At 39.4% G+C, this 17,151-nt stretch overlaps 1 protein-coding gene across 5 annotated transcripts in view; it reads left to right on the top strand.

Annotated features, from left to right (window-relative positions):
* The window catches only part of LOC129179017 (aggrecan core protein-like), a 43,576-nt gene that overhangs the window by 16,805 nt on the left and 9,620 nt on the right, over window positions 1-17,151 (top strand). For 3 of the 5 annotated variants that reach the window (XM_054771795.1, XM_054771794.1, XM_054771793.1), the window contains exons 5-15: window positions 1,435-1,609; window positions 1,682-1,809; window positions 3,400-3,693; window positions 4,683-4,976; window positions 5,108-5,282; window positions 5,935-6,062; window positions 8,934-9,227; window positions 9,315-9,413; window positions 9,491-10,972; window positions 13,466-13,537; window positions 15,266-15,379. In XM_054771795.1, the coding sequence (XP_054627770.1) occupies window positions 1,435-1,609; window positions 1,682-1,809; window positions 3,400-3,693; window positions 4,683-4,976; window positions 5,108-5,282; window positions 5,935-6,062; window positions 8,934-9,227; window positions 9,315-9,413; window positions 9,491-10,972; window positions 13,466-13,537; window positions 15,266-15,379 (3,255 nt within the window). The remainder of the gene's footprint in view (window positions 1-1,434; window positions 1,610-1,681; window positions 1,810-3,399; window positions 3,694-4,682; window positions 4,977-5,107; window positions 5,283-5,934; window positions 6,063-8,933; window positions 9,228-9,314; window positions 9,414-9,490; window positions 10,973-13,465; window positions 13,538-15,265; window positions 15,380-17,151) is intronic. The other 2 variants (XM_054771797.1, XM_054771796.1) reach the window with 2 other exon arrangements.

The following is a 17,151-nucleotide window of genomic DNA, read 5'->3' as shown; positions in this document are numbered from 1 at the left end:
GGGATCACTATTTATGTGTTCATGTGTGTGTTGCCGTAAAATATGTGTTCCGGTGTTGGGAGAGCTGAAAAGGTGGCGGACAGGAAGTGCAATCAGGAGTTGAGATTAGCGTGGCATGGGTTATGGCCCCAACAGTAGCCCATGTTAGGAATATTTGTGCCAATTGTGATGTACAGTCGTCTCTCGCCACTTCGCAGTTCAAATTTCGCTGTCACGTTTGCGCATGGCGGTGTTGTGGCGGCGACCCCGGTATGCAGAGTGCAGGACCCTATTAAAAATTTTTTTAATAATTGTAGTAGTGCAGGAGAAGGATCTGACTACACAGAGCAATAACACTCACACTCAAACACCGTAACGATCGCAATGCTCCGACAGAGGGACAAGCACGCACTTGAACTAAGCACTCAAAGGGGAAACTCGAGGCAGGTGTGTGTAACTATGAATGTAGAGCATACAAAACAAAGCAAAGGGCAAAACAGGCAACAACTACAAAATAAGAGCATCGAAACCGGAACTAAGGGATAAAAAGGGAGAACAAGCCTGTCACGTAGACAAACACCCAGGGCGTGACATTCGCGGCTTCACTCTATCAGGCTTTTTCAAACATTATTAATTAAACATATATTTGTGTTTATTAGTCAAAAGAAAATGTGTACGTGTTTTTTTTGCCTAAATTAAGCATTTTAAAGCATAAAAATGTCTAAATGAACTAAAAGACAAATACAAGGCATTAAAAACACGCTTTCAAATTGTAAATGTAGTATTCTACATTGGTCACTAGGTGTCAGTAATACTTCGGTGAGACTAGCACCACACCTGATCGCCGGAACAACTATTACAGGTTTAAATGATATCACAACAGGCACAATAACAACATACAATATAATAATCATAATAATAACACAGATGACTGCTGCAGCCTTAACCCACAATGAGCTAAAACCTCAACTCTGAAGCCCTAACGTCACTTCCTGTCCTCCACACGTACGGAATACATTTACTGCAACAAGCTCGAACACAACTTTTATTTTTGTCTTAAATTTTCTCTGATTATCTCTACTATATTGGGTAATAGGACTGTTAAGGTGACGATAGGGTTGTTATTTCATGTCTAGAGGGCTCTAATAATGTTAAAAACACGTATCTAGAAGGTCGTAAACAGGTTTTCTGTGCTCTAACTACAAAAATATTCCATTTATAAATAAGGAATCCTAATTTGTGGAAATTCACTTATCACGGTCAGGTCTGTAATCAATCAACCGCAATAAACGAGGGATTACTATCCTTGTATTTCCGATTCCCTTCTTCACACAAAACAATACTGTATAATTAATATTTATTCCTCTCCCATGCAATTGTATTTTGTTATTGGAAAAGTTTTTACCTCATGTTCTAAGATAAAAACAAACAATTGAAAAATAATTTTCACGGCAGGTGTTGTTTTCCACTACCGGCCTATTATGGGTCGCTATACACTGACGTTTGAGGAGGCGGGACATGCGTGCACAGAGAACAGTGCAGTCGTGGCTTCACCTGAACAACTCCAAGCAGCTTTTGAGGATGGATTCCATCAGTGTGATGCTGGCTGGCTTTCCGATCAGACAGTGAGGTCAGTTTATTCTGCAACATGACTTCTAAGCGACGGTGCCGTGCCTCTTTTTATATCGTCTGCTCTTGTCAGGTACCCCATCCATCATCCTCGCATCAATTGCTACGGCGACAAGGAGAATCTGCCTGGGGTCAGGACATATGGAGTGAGACAGCACAATGAGACTTACGACGTCTACTGCTTTGCAGAGAAAATGACAGGTTTGCATCTCTCTTTGGGAGTTTATTGTCATTCACAGGGGAACCCGTTTATGTTGATGCTCCTTGGACTGGCTAACTAGGAGAATGGATGATACTGAATGATTTTAGGAGTTTGTTAACATTGTTTTCCTTCTTTTGTGCATATTTTTATTTAGATTCTTGTGTTTTTATATATTTATGGGCCTGCAAGCAAAGCGCTGCAGCCCATCCCGTTATTCCTCATACACGCTACTATGTTATATCACTTGAAAGCACTCGTAGGTATAAAGTATAAGATCGTAGGTAGTGTGCAATTTATATTATGTAACATTCTGTGTGACTGCGATGACCTCATTGACAAACAAAGTTGAAAACGGGCCACTTCATTAGGAACCCTCTTCAGCCCACATAGTGCGAAGAACCCAGCATGTTATATCACTGGATAGGTTTCAATGGGGGGGGAGCCCTATTTTTTATTTGCGAACATTCTGTGTAAACACGGTGACATTATGAACAAAATTGAAAACAGCCACTTGATTAGGAACTCACCCGTCAGGCCACACTATGCATATAACATGGTAGCAACCTTCAAAAAGAACAGGCAGACCCATTTAAAATTTCCACAGAAATCTTTCTAGTTTATACTCTTATCTAATAGAGCTGCTGAGGTAATTTTCTTGTATGTCTTGACTACATTTACAATAACGTTTTTGTGCATACACAAATCTAAAAACAATCTAAAAAACTGAAATTGGTGCATTTTATTTTTTGTTGTGGCAGAACGCAGGTTAAAAATACCATGCTTTTATTTTGCACCAAAGTCACTGTGTGCATGTTTCACTGCTGTGTAACTAGACTGTAGTGTTGGGAAATGTCCACTCTGTTGTGGGAGTATAGCTGCAAACAGGTTTTATCTGCAACAGACATATAACACACACCAAGACTTTTATCTTGGAACAAAAACACCCTGTTCTTCTTGAATTAACTTCACATAGATTTATTAAGAGTCATCTTTCCTGTCTCCTGGCTGGGACGCCGAGCCCTCAATCCAAGAATTGGCTGAAATCAGATCGTGCCAAGACACCAACAAACAGTTAATGGGAAGTTTCCTAACAATGGGGCCTCCTGCAAAGCAGGCCAATGAGGAAGAGGAACTCGGTTTCACATCAGAGACCGTTTGGATCCCCCAATAGCTTGGTTGGTGGGCTGACCGTTCTCTCCAGCGCCGGCATTGCAATTGCTTGTATCTACTCCTTTTTAATATTCAACTTCTAAAGTTGACTTCAGACTCATAGCCTTATTCCGAAAGCTGTTAGAAGAATCTAGGTGGGCAATGCCCTGTAAAACAGCCAGCCCTAACAATAGCTTTATTGCTGTTGTCGTTTCACACTGCTTAGCGATAGTCATGAAGTTGACAGCACTACGACACTACAACATCAACAATTTTTCATGTTGATGTTGATATAAACAGGCACTTTTTAGTAATACAAGAAATACGGTAGACCGGGACTCGATGACTTTCTCAACATAGACAACTTAAGCGGGTTCGCCGTATTTGTTGCTTTCAGTCCTTCCACAGATTGGCTTGAATGTTTTTTCTGCATTTTACAGGCAGAGTATTCCACACCACCTCAGCAGAAAAGTTCACTTTTTCTGAGGCCATGCGGGCGTGCTCTCAAAAGGGAGCTATGCTGGCCACCACTGGTCAGCTGCACTTGGCCTGGCAGGGCGGGATGGATGTCTGTGATGCCGGCTGGCTGGGTGACAGAAGTGTACGCTACCCCATCAGCATCCGGCGACCTCAGTGTGGAGGGGGTCTTCTGGGAGTGCGAACGGTTTACTTCTACACCAATCAGACAGGATATCCACCTCCTGAGTCTTATTATGATGCCTTCTGCTACACAGGTACGTCATCAGAGCTGTTTTTTTATTTCCACACTCTCATCAGACACTCATCAATCAACCAGACAGGTCTGTTTTGGCTAGAAGTGACGTGCTTATACGAGAAAACAAATGTATATTTTATGATAAACGGGTACTGTGACCTGCTGCTTTCCGTCACAGCTCAGGGGGGACCCAAAAATAACAAGATTACTCACTAACCAGACCAGACTCTGAACCCCTGTGTGCTGTCGCTGTCAAGTCTAACGTTGTTATAATGATAAACGATAAGTTAAAAAAGGTTTGGCTCCACAGCTGGATTTATCGTCACACAAGCTGCACAAAGATGCATATGCAGTGAATATAAACATGCATATAGTACACGCATATACATGTACAGTGGATCCCTGCATATTCACAATGCAGCATTCGCACCCCCACAAATTCGCAGATTTGTGGCAAAAAAAAATGTGTCTCCAAAAATAGGTCATCTTATTCACAATGAGTCAGCAAAAATGTATCAATATGTGATAATACAGGTCAAACATACAGCATACATGTGCCACTGTGAGAAAAAAGCCATCATTTTTTTACATTTATATCTTTATGCTTCACTGATGATGTTTTTTCGCCAAACGGAACGGAAGGAACTAGCATCCACAGTCAATCCGTCCTCAATGCAGCAATTTTAACACAAGTTAATGCAGATCGTAAATCGTTACTGAAATTACAACAGGCAAGCAGTGTGGATTATGTAAACGCGAGTTGGAGAAACGCCTTCTCAAGCCTGGTACAAGCATGGACCAGGCTGAAGACTCAGAGTTGTCATTGCTAAATTACAATTTTAGGATATTCTTGGGTAAGACAGGATCATTTTGTTTATAAATCAATTAATTCATTATTTTCTTGTTAAGCCTAACCACGATACACTGTAGGTTCAATCACTCACTCCCTACTTCCTATTACCTGGTTTTAGTACTCGAGTACTCAACCCAATCACGTATCACCCTCAGAGTTCCGAGATGATGAAGGTTCGGGAATCTTAGACGAAGGTAACGGCGTGTTGAGTGTTATCCCAGTCATGCAGAGCCAAGAGGTTTCCTTTGTGAAGCCAACAACAGAGAGTGAGGTGGTCGGCGAGGTGGAGACCCAGCAACCCAGTGAAGTAGACCTCACCTACACACTGAGTCCTATAGAGCTACCATCACCTAGAGTCACTGACATCCCCACCGAGCTAATAGAGCAAGTCACCTCCCAATCCAACCTAGGCAAGGAATTAAGCAAAGTGGTTGCGACACCTCCATTTGGTGAGTGATGGATATTGTGATAACTGTTTGCTTAAAAATATTATTTTGCATTTAGTGGGATGCCCTATCATCACTTACAATCCACACACAAATGCATTGTCTTTATATAATGTTATTCTTTTTGCATGAAGGTGTGGTCTTTCATTACCGTTCATGGTCAGGCCGCTATGCCTTCACCTTTGCTGATGCCCAGTTGGCCTGCCACAGTGTTGGTGCCTCCATTGCTACGCCTGAGCAGCTGGAGGCTGCATATGAAGCTGGATATCACCAGTGTGATGCAGGATGGTTAATGGACCAGACAGTCAGGTATTTCTGACATGTATCTATGGGGATGCTGAATGTAAAAATTCTGTCACACAGAAGCTGATATATAAATCTAAATGCTAAATATAAATATTACATATAAATATAAATGTTAAAAATAAATGTTAAATCTAAATATGAATGTTAAAAATAAATGCTAAATATAAATATATCTTAAATATAAATGTTAAATAAAAATCTGAACATTAAATGCAAATACAAATGTTAAAATTAAATGAGAAATCTTATAAATATCTATATACATCTATATCTATATAATCTATATAAATATAAACATAAATGTTAACTTTATATATAGATGTTACATCTAAATCAAAACATAAATATTACATTTAGATATAAATGTTAAAAGTAAATGTTAAATTAAAATATAACTTAAATATAAATGTTAAATTTATAAATAAATATAAATGTTAAATATGAATCTAAATAAATGTTCAAACAAATGGTAAATCTTGAAATTAATAGTTCAAAAATGATCAAATAGCTCATGCCTCTAATCGCTGTGCTGTAAATGTGAGATGAAGTGATGGGGGGGAAGGACCACATGTGCGGTTCTCTCCAAGCTGGAGAGAGATTGAATGATGGCTGTTCCCAGCAACACTTAAGTATAATCACTTATGTTCACTTCTAGGTATCCCATTGTTTCACCACAAGAAAAGTGTGCTGGAGATTTGGGAGATCAACCAGGAGTTCGGTCTTATGGTCTGAGGCCAGCAGAGGAACAGTATGATGTGTATTGCTACATCAGTGGGCTCAAGGGTGAGGAAGAAATTATCGATTTTTATTATGTAATTGCTCAACAAATATCACAGCAGACTAGGGATGCTGCAATGGATCGTCCACCGATTACGATTTCCACAAAAAAACATGTGATTGGCATATGCCGATAAATGCCTTTCGAAGCCGATGAGACAAAACGCTCGCCGTGCGGCGGTGATATGACAATTCATGTCAACACAAACATGACATGAATGTGTGTGTGTGCTGTGTCACGTGGGGTTCCCAACACCCGTGTTGAGCCGACAAGGAACGGACTTTGTCCCGTATTGCCGCAAGAATCAACACTAGTCTGTAAAACCTCAATGGTCTCTGTTTGACAGCTTGCCGCAGGCTATGCCAATTGATGCCAGTGTGTTTGATCACTCCCTTGGCAAACCTATTGGTGTTCGACTTCTCTTGCATCTTTCTTTACGTGCTTTGCCTAGCTGGTCACAGCCACAGCTAACTATCTAGCTAGCTAGAATTATCTGCCTAGCTTCTCGTCACCACAGTGACATTTTGTTTTTAGAACAAACAAGCAATGCGGTTAGTTTGGAGCTAGTTTTTGTCCCACGGGGAAGTGGATATCACATCCATCGGGTATTATACTAATTATGTTTTGTCCTCCAAAACACTATTTGTGTGTTGTTGTTTAATGAACATTAGGTATTTTTCAGGGGCCCTTGAAATTGTCTAATGGACAATAGCACTCATCATAAATAAATTGAAAAATGTACAGTTAATCCATGTGATCTGTATCGGCCAATCTCACTCATGGATGATCGGCATCGGAATTGGCAGCATAAAACCTTGATTGGAGCATCCCTCCAGCAGACAATAGTATGTTATCTTGTTTTTCCACCCGCCACTATAAGGCATTGATTCTGTCGCTGTAGAGAAAAGTTGTTGTGATTTGTAGTCACAACCGTGTTAATTGATATTATGACAAAAACTGGAAGAAAAACTACATATGGTCATGACCAAACCATGCTGACTTGGCTGGAGCTGTTGCTGAATACAGTGGAATGTCATGAACCCATCTTCTTGTTTTGTTAAGAGTGCCTGCTGAAGTCGATGTCGCCTTACATGACGACTGTATATCGACTGGCATGTAAATTTGAGACCCAAAGGGGGACATTTATATTAAAAAAAATTGTCAGTTTACGTCGACATCTGCTGTACTATTGTTAACTTCGTCATTACCTCTTGCTGTCTAAATCACTTCAACATTTTTAAGAAACAAAGAAGTGTGAACCAGGAAAAGAACTGCCACTTACTTTCAAAGCAAATTTTTTCTTAATTTCGTCTTTTACCGTAGTCTTCTCAGTCCTTCTTTCGTTTCTTCCCCTTTCTGCAAAGAAAATGCACCCTTTTAAATTTTGCACAAATGGAGGAAAAAGATGTCAACAAACTGCCGTTGGTTAAAAAATGTGTTATTATCACCAATTCTCCTTATGTCTATGTAAGGTTTTATGTAGAGGTTGGAACCCTGAAAGCAGAGGATTCAAACAAAAAGTATACAGCCTTTGTTAAAGTCCACTAAAACACACAAAAGGTCGATGCGGGGGAAACACCAAAACCAAAAAAGGAGCATACAAATACAAAACAAACAAGCATAGGAGGGTGGCGACATGAGGTTTGTTGAATGAGTACTGAAATGAGTTAAGCTAACAAGCTAACAAGAATCAGGAAGGCTAACAATCCATTCAAGTGGAAAAATACGGGAGCAAAATGACTAGCAAGGTACAGGAAGCAGCGAGGCTGGAACGCGGTAGATAGGAGATGCTAAATAGCCCCATGAATCATTGCCAAGTGGCTGCAGCTGCTGCTCATAACTCTACACATCGCTGGAAACAAGGACATCTGGAAAAAGAAACACAAACTTGATGTCAAAATAAAATCAATAAAGTAAGAAATACGCTAGAAAATAGAAGGTAACAGTCTCTGGCGAAAGTCCCAAGTAAAAATGTGCAAGCAATGGCTATTTGTATTTGTCGACAACGGCTTGTGTCGATGTGAGACAGCAAATCCGAGGGTTCCACTGTAAGAGCAAATATGATTGGAGGACCTGAAATGCCAGCATGGAACAAACATGTAAATCGAGAAAATCAAGTCCAAGATCAGAAACAGTGCAGATGTGTATTTAGCATGTATTATTGTGAAAAGCCAACAAGTGAGTATAAAACAATGAATTGTATCACTCACTCTGTGACCACTCTTTTCATGCAATTGATGGTCCACGACCATGTCTATTTGTATTTTAACCATTAATGGTTCTAGTCAGTAGTTGCTAGTCAGTAGTTGCTGCTTTTAAGTAAGACTGAGACAAATGGCTTGCTGAGAGTCTGTTTATTATATTAAACAATTGTCATGGCACTGAATCGATGGTAACCGGATTGTTCAGGTTGTCTTAGAAGACATTTCACTGCTCATCCGAGCAGGCTTCATCGGTTAATGTCCAAAGACTCGGTAGGACAAACACTAGTCAGACTAGATAGGACAGCTCTAGTCTGAGAACTTGGCATAAGATACAGCGTATTTATCCTCTAAAGGATGAGGCATGTCCAGATAGGAATAGTTTTGTTCTTTTGTGGTGTCAAATGATGGTTGTTGGGATACAATGGAGTAGGGCCTTTGGTCAGTGCTCAGACTAGAGCTATCCTATCTAGTCTGACAAGTGTTTATCCACCTAGTTTTTGAACATGAAGACTGCTCAGATGAGAGGGGAAACGTCTTCTAAGACAATCTGAACAGTCCAGTTGCGATTCAATGCCCTGAAAATACTATGATCTGGATGGATGAGACATACATTCAAAAAATGTTCCATTTTTCCTTGTTCACCATATTTCTATGTCTCCATCTGCTTCTTAGGTCAGGTTTTCCATTTAGGCTCTGCTCAGGGTTTCACTTATGATGAGGCTGCTACTCACTGCCTTGAGCACAATGCCAGCCTGGCCTCCACAGGAGAGCTCTATGCAGCCTGGAAACAGGGTTTTGACAAGTGCCGTGCCGGCTGGCTCAGTGATCGCAGCGTCCGTTATGCCGTCAATAACCCTTCTTCTGAGTGTGGAGCAGGGAAGTCAGGAGTACACACTGTCTACACCCATCCCAACCAGACAGCCTACCCTGATATTAACTACAAATTTGATGCGTATTGTTTTAAAGGTAAATAGTCACTATCAGGAAGTTGGATTTGTGTTCAATTCCGTCAGAATGCTTTAATGAGTTTTGTTTGTTGTTGAATTTCTACAGTAGATATTCAACTAATTGCAAATGAAACCGGACTGAACGTCACAGATATCCAGGAGACCCTTCTCAATTTAACATCCATCACAGAATTTATGAGACGTAGTAGGTATCATTTTGATGATGAATTAAGTACCTGTCCACGTGTCCCTCTCATCTCACCCTTCTTTTTATGTCTTTAGCTGTTACCTCAGTTATCCCACCAATCCTTGTGGAATCGTCAGGCTCTGGTTCAGGTTCAGAAAACTTTGGATCAGAAGATAACAACTCTGGAGAATTCTCTGGCTCTGGAGATCAAGTAATGTCTGGAGACCTCTCAGGATCTGGAGCACATCTGACCTTAAAAGAGCTGTCTGGATCGGGAGACAGGGGCATCTCTGGAGACCTGTCTGGTTCTGGAGACCAGATTATCTCCACTGATTTTTCTGGCTCTGGAAGCCTGTCTGGTTCTGGAGACCAGCTGACCTCAGGAGAGTTGTCTGGATCGGGAGAAAAGTTCATCTCTGGAGAACAGTCTGGTTCTGGAGATCTACTTATCTCTGGAGAACTGTCTGGCTCTGGAGATACGCTGGGCAGTGCAAGTGCTGACCTGCCCTTTAGCACATCTGATGTTAGCAGTGCTGTTTTTTCTGGTTCAGGGTTTAGTGGCAAACAATCAATTACTGCTGTTTTCTTTTCCAACAGTGGCACAATTCTATCCGGAGACGGCTCAATTTCAGAGGGTTTCCAAAAATCTGAAGAGGCAGGGACAGAAATTCTGATACTATCTTCTTCTGAAATAGGGTCTGGTGGTAGTGGCGACCTGTCTGGGTCTGGGAGAGGAAGCGACTTCAGCTCTGCAGAGAGTGGTTCAGCCATGGAATTTTTGGGGGAAAGTGGTCAATTCTCTGGCATCAGCCATGACTTTTCTGGTTTCAGTGGTCTCTCAGGGTTCTCCTATTCAGGAAGTGCCAGCACAGGAGGTGTTTCTGGAGCTGGAGATGCTCAGGTCTTGTTGATAGATGACAAATTGATTGATGCATCTGCTCCTGTTACCCAAAAAGAGCATGAATTGGGAGGGGGACTGCTGATGTTCAGTGGCTCCGGGGACAGTTCTGGGATGCCCAGTGGTGATCCGAGTGGCTCAGCTTCTGGAAGTGGTTCTAGGCTCTTCGTGGGTGTGACCTTTAATGGGTCAGGGTCCATTGACCAAACAGAGCTATCATCTCTGGAGCAGGAGACCTCTGGGCTTTTAGTCTACAACTCTGGAGTGAGCAGCGGTGGGGATATGTCAGGAATTAGCAGCTCAGAGCTCATACCTGGGTCTGGAACATCTGTAGAAGGTGACAATGTTACATTCTTGTCTGGGGATGTTATGAGAGGAGTAGCTAGAAACCTCCCGGTGTCTATGGAAAGTAGACAAGGGGCAGCAGAGTACAGCGGGACAGAAGGCAACAGCAGTGGTAGTGGCCTCCCAACTGGGAATGAAGACGCCGCCTTGACAGTTGCTGGAGCGCCATCACAGGCACTGCCATCACCGTCTACAGAGTATGGATTCACCAAGACTGTCACACCGACACACTATCGGGCTCTTGCTTCAAAAATTGACCCAGCATTACTGTCTGCTCCCCCCACTGTTGTTACACCTGTTTATGTTGGTCAAGAGGATGCTGAACACATGGAAGGTATGTTACCCAATTATAATTTGTCATTTTTGTTGACGTGAAATGTTTTGATGATCAGATATTCGTAGTAAGGTAACATACTTTTCTACTATATCACAACCTTTCTTTTCTACAAAAATCCAAGAAAGTCAGTGATAATGGCCCTTCGTAATCAGCAGAAACACTGAATGCTACAGATATACAGTTATATTGATAACACAGTAAGCAAATATTTGCAAACTGAGACAGAATGCATTAAGAGGGGTGAGTGATACTGGAAATGTTGGTATCGATCCAATAGTAAGTGAATACAGGGCCAATGTGAATGATTTCGGGATTTTCGCCTTTAACAATCAGAATAAAACACAGGATAAAGATTTTAGGCAAACAAACAAAAATATTATTAATGAATAATTTAACAATATATACTGTATATACAACAATACATGATAATGGAACAAAATCTCCAAAAAAATCAAATTATTCCCATATTCCCTTATCATTAAAAAGCCCTCCTGTATCCAAGAAATTATTCCCTGAGCTTGTAAACAATACAAAAATATATAAGTACGGTGGTCCATCGCCACTTGGCGGTTCGTATTTTGCAGCTTCACTTTATCACGTTTTTTGAAAATTAATAAAACAATTAGCGCTATTTTGTGGTTGACTGCACCCAATTATTAGTAAAAAAATAAGCATTTTGAATGAAATTTTACGTATTCTTGGCCTAACTTAAGCATTTTTAACCATAAACATGGCAAAATTAATGAAAATACAAATACAAGGCATTCAGAAGACGCACTCAAAAACATTGTGATGATATGTAGTATTCTACACTGGTCACTAGGTGTCAGTAATGTTACACTGATGAGACAATAGCCACTGCAGGAAGTACGTTGTCCAGAAAAAACCCCCAACAAACTCTCCTAATGCAAACATGTGAGTCTATATTATGTCTTATTTCCGTGTAATATGTCTTATTTTCTGTTATTATGTCTAGTATATTGGGTAATACGAGTGTAAAGCTGAATATAGAGGTGTTATTTCATGTCTAGAGGGCTCTAATAATGTTAAAACCCGTATTTAAAAGGTCGTAAACAGTTTTTCCATGCTCAAACTATGAAAATTAATATATATAAATAAGGAATCCTACCTCGCAGAAATTCACTTATCAAGGTCGGGTCTGGAACCGTGATAAACGAGGGATTACTGTAAGCAAAAATATGAACAACATGACAAAAAACACAGACATTTGTAAAAATACACAGACAAGAACAAAAAAATATCGATCTCATCTCGCTAGAACCGATTTGATATTAGTACTACATTTGGATCGATCCGCCCTACTTGATGACATCCATGAAAAATGTAATGATGCAATGATGGCCTAGTTATTAGCATGTCGGCTGCACAGTCAGGAGATTGTGGTTTCGTATCTCCGTTGGAACATCTCTGTGTGGAGTTTGCATGTTCTCCCCGTGCGTGCGTGATTTTCTCTGGGTTTTTTGGAGACTCTAAATTGTCCAAAGGTGTGAATATGAGTGTAAATGGTTGTTTGCCTATATGTGCCCTGCGATTAGCTGGCAACCAGTCCAGTGTGTACCCCGCCTCTCCCCAAAGTAGTAGAAAATGGATGGATGGGTGTTGCTATCACACAATGCAAGGCCAAATGACATTGAGAAAACTTATGCTTGAAGGTAGTACTGTACAGTGGAACCTTGATTAGCATCATTAATTGGTTCCAGAAAGTCTTACTCTAACCGAAACAGACGTAAACAAATCAAAATTCCCATAAGACGTTATGCAAATCCAATTCATCGGTTCCGGAAAGCCAAAAATGTGAACACAAAACACGTTTTTATTGTTTTACATGTAGTTTTACATGCATAAAACGATTTTCAATGCATATAAATACATGTAAATGATGAACAAAAGGGATGAATGAAGATTTAAGGTTACTTTTACCTTCATCGAAGATGGGATTTTTAATGTGACTGAAAACAGGAAGGTGGTGGTTGAAGTCGCTGCCACACGGTGTTTTTGGGAACAGTCACATCTTCCGTGAAGGTAAAAGTAACCTTAAATGTTGATTTATCCCTTTCATTCATCATTTATATGCATTTAGAATTGGTTTATGCCTGTAAAACTACAGTTGTAGAACTATAAAAACATGTTTTGTTTTGTTTTGGAGTTTTTTGAGAGTCAACTGCTGATGACATCATAGACGTGCGACGTAATTTCCAGTTGTCATTTTGTTTAGCTAGCTAATAGGATGCTAACAAGGAGGTTTTGTGATTTAAAAAATGCATTAAGAACACAGTTTGAACCACACAGTGTATTAACAGCACGATGAGACGTATATTTTACGCTAACCGGAGAATGCATGCAAGTCGAGGCAAAATTGTGGCATACATTTTTTTATGTTAACTGAAAAACACGCTAACCGGGGCGGTCGCTAAACGAGGTTCCACTGAACAAGTAATTTACTTCGACTAACGTGATCTACTTTTTCAGGTGACCCATGTAAACCAAACCCTTGTGGCGCTTCCTTATGCACTGTTGAAAATGGGTTTGCTGTGTGCCATGGTAAGTCCCTTTCTTTTCCTGACAATGGCTTGAATTGATGTGTTCCATCTTTGCATGTGTTCCACTACGGGTATGCATTCTGTTCTGTTGTAATGACGTTCGGCAGATTCAACAACAACAACACAACACTTCTTTGTGAATGCTGTGCATCGTGTTTGCTTTTCCATTGTGTCCTGTTTGTCTGTGTTTGCTTGACATTGTTTTTATCAGAACGATGAACGATCGGCAGCCTTGACATCCGCTGTTTTCGCCCATCAGCTTTGCTTTGCTGTGTGCATGCTGAGAACAGGGCAACAACTTGTGGTTCGTGGCATCATATGGATGCTGTCATTTGAAACTAACATTTTAACACAGATCTGAATTTTTGTACATCTTATATATTTGGCAGCAAATGTCAAGATGGATCCAAATGTTCAGGTCTCATATGTAAATTTTTAGTTGCAAGTTCACTAATCCTGTGGGTCTCGGTTATAGCCGTCACCCCACTTGTCACACAGACTAACCCAGGGGTGTCCAAAATGTTTCCACAGAGGGCTGCATCCCGGAAAATGAAAGGATGCGAGGGCCACTGACTTATTAACATTTTGTGAACCAACCCATGTAGCTATGTTATATATATTTGAAGAAAAAAACAGCCTGAATCTCCATTTTGTGTAATCTTTTGACTTTTTCTCCTTACAGTTCACTTATTTTTGCTAGTTTTCCAAGTTTTTTGTTGTTGTTTTATTTCTTTTCAGAATTTGTGGCCTTCATATTGTGACTTTATTCGCATAACAGTTTGACTTTATTCCAGTAATGTTCTAAATTAAATTATTTTTATAAAATATTCAAAACATTGCAACTTTATTCTTTGTTTTGTCTGTTTTTTAATATTACAAAGTGTAATATTTCAATATTATTCACTGAAAATGACCTTTCTCCCCTTACATTACAACTTTATTCTCGTAAAATTTTGACTTTTGTCTCATAAGATTCCAACTTTTTTGGTCTTATTATTATGACTTTATTCTCCCATTATTTTGACCTTATTGTCATAAAATTACTACTTTTTTTGTCTTCGTGAGAATACAACTTTTTTTTGTCTTTTTATTCTGACTTTACTCTCCTAATATTGCGACTTTATTCTGTAAAATTACAACTTTTTGTCTCCCCTACGATTACAACTTTTTTCTCATGATATTATAACTTAATTCTCCTAATATTTTGACTTTATTCCCGTAAAATTACAACTTGTGTGTTGTAAAATGACGACACACATTTTTTTTCTCGTAAGATTGCAACTTTTTTGTCTTATTATTTCGACTTTATTCTCCTAATATTTTGACTTCATACCGTAAAATTATGACTTTTTTTCTTGTAAGATTGCGACATTTTTCTCTTGATATTATGACTTTATGACTTTTCTAATATTTTTACTTCATTCTCATATCATTACAACTTTTTTTTCTTGCAAGAGTACAAAATTTTGTCTTAATATTATGCCTTCATTCTCCTGATATTTTTGCTTTATTCTGGTAAAATTACTGGGGGTTTTTTCCATTTGTGCTCTTGTTTTTTTTCTTGTTTAATTGTATTTTTAGAATGTGCCTAGGGCCATAAAAAAAAAAACAGCCATGGGCCGCAAATGGCCCCCAGGTTGCACTTTGGACACCCATGGACTAACCCTTCCACCCTTGCTTCCCCATGCTATACTAAACACAGTAGTGTTGCTCACCCCCTCTTTTGCAGAGATAGATGTTTGCCACTCCAATCCTTGTGCCAATGGAGCCACCTGTGTGGAGAGTGCTGACTCTTACAAATGCTTATGCCTGCCAAGCTACGGAGGGGAGCGCTGTGAGATTGGTATGGGTTCAGCTTTCGCTAGTAGACACTAACACCAGCCTCTCAAAAACAACTGAAGAGTGAGCAACTGTCGCTCAGTGGTGTGAAAATTGAAAAGCTATGCCACAGACCAAGTGGAACACATCGAACACATTTTTGATGTTTTTTTGGGGTGGCAAACTATAGCTCAGTGGTGTCCAAACTTGGATTAAATATTGAGCTTTAATATTTTTATTTTTAACATTTAGATGGAGAGTAAACATTTATGGGGCCACACGGTGGCCTAGTGGTTAGCATGATGGCCACCCAGGGAAAATCTGGATTCGAATCTCTGTTGGTCATCTCTGTGTGGAGTTTGCATGTTCTTCCCATGCGTGGGTTTTCTCTGGGTACTCCGGTTTCCTCCCACATTCCAAAAACATGCATGTTAGGTTAATTGGCGACTCTAAATTGTCCGTAAGTGTGAGTGTGAATGGTTGTTTGTCTATATTTGCCCTGCAATAGGCTGGCGACTAGTGTGGGGTGTACCCCGCCTCTTGCCCGAAGTCAGCTGGGATAGACTCCAGCATACGCGAGACCCTAGTTAGGATAAGTGCCAGAGAAGATGGATGGATTAAACACTTACATTTTACATTTAGAGTTACCATTTAATTTCTAAATTTAAGAACGCATTAGAACACAGACCCATTTCTGCTTAAAGGAAAATTAGGGGGCTATGCCATAGACCAAGTGGAACACATGGAACACATTTTTTATGTTTTTTGGGGTGATGGCAAACTGTAGCTCAGTGGTATCCCAACTTTTTCTAGCGAGGGCCACATAGTGAAATATGGGTAACTTTGATATTTTATAAATCAACACATGTAGATATGCTAAGACGTTTTATATATTTCAGGAAAAAAACTGCATCTCAGCTTTGTGATATCGGTGAAAAAGCATATTATTAGTATCGACTTTGCTCTTTGCTCTTTTTTCCCATTTTTGCTGTTTTTGTTTTAATTTTCCAAATATTTCGGCTTTCTTCTGTAATATTTTTTGTACATTTTCTTCTTGTAATATTATGACTTATATCCCATATCACAACTTTTTAAAAAAGGTTTTATTTGATTGTTTTAAATTATTATTTTTTAATCTCGTAATGTTCTTATTTTTAAAGTTGTAATATTATGAAACAAAACAAAAGAAAGTAATTTTTGGACAATTAGGTTGGGGAGAAGTTGTACTATGGGAATGAAGTCAAAACATTATGGGAATAGTCACAATATCACAAGAACAAAGAATAAATATTTGGAAAATAAAAATAAAAGAAGAAGCCACACAAAAATGGGGGGAAAAAAGCAATGAGCAAAGTTGATAATTATAATGGGCTTTTTCACATACAGCCATGGAAAAAATGATTAGACCACCCTTGTTTCTTCAGTTTATTGATCCAATTTAATGCCTGGTACAACTAAAGGTACATTTGTTTGGACAAATATAATGATGACAACAAATATAGCTCATAAAAGTTTAATTTAAGAGCTGATATCTAGCAGCTTCCGTGGTTTTCTTGATAATAACCAAAATCACTTACATTCTTACATGAATAGCTATAGCATTGTACTGCTGAAAAAACTAACCCTTATGAGCTATTTTTGTTGTCATTATTGTCCAAACAAAAGGTGCCTTTAGTTGTATCGGGCATAAAATGAACAAGAAACTGAAGAAACAAGGGTGGTCTAATCATTTTTTCTATGACTGTATATCAATCACAAAGCTGAGATGCAGTTTTTTCTTGAAACGTACATAACTTC

The sequence above is a fragment of the Dunckerocampus dactyliophorus genome, chromosome 3, assembly GCF_027744805.1.
Source record: "Dunckerocampus dactyliophorus isolate RoL2022-P2 chromosome 3, RoL_Ddac_1.1, whole genome shotgun sequence".
In the NCBI taxonomy this organism is placed as follows: Eukaryota; Metazoa; Chordata; class Actinopteri; order Syngnathiformes; family Syngnathidae; genus Dunckerocampus; species Dunckerocampus dactyliophorus.
Note: the sequence above shows the minus strand (reverse complement) of the source record. Positions and strands in the feature narration are given on the sequence as shown.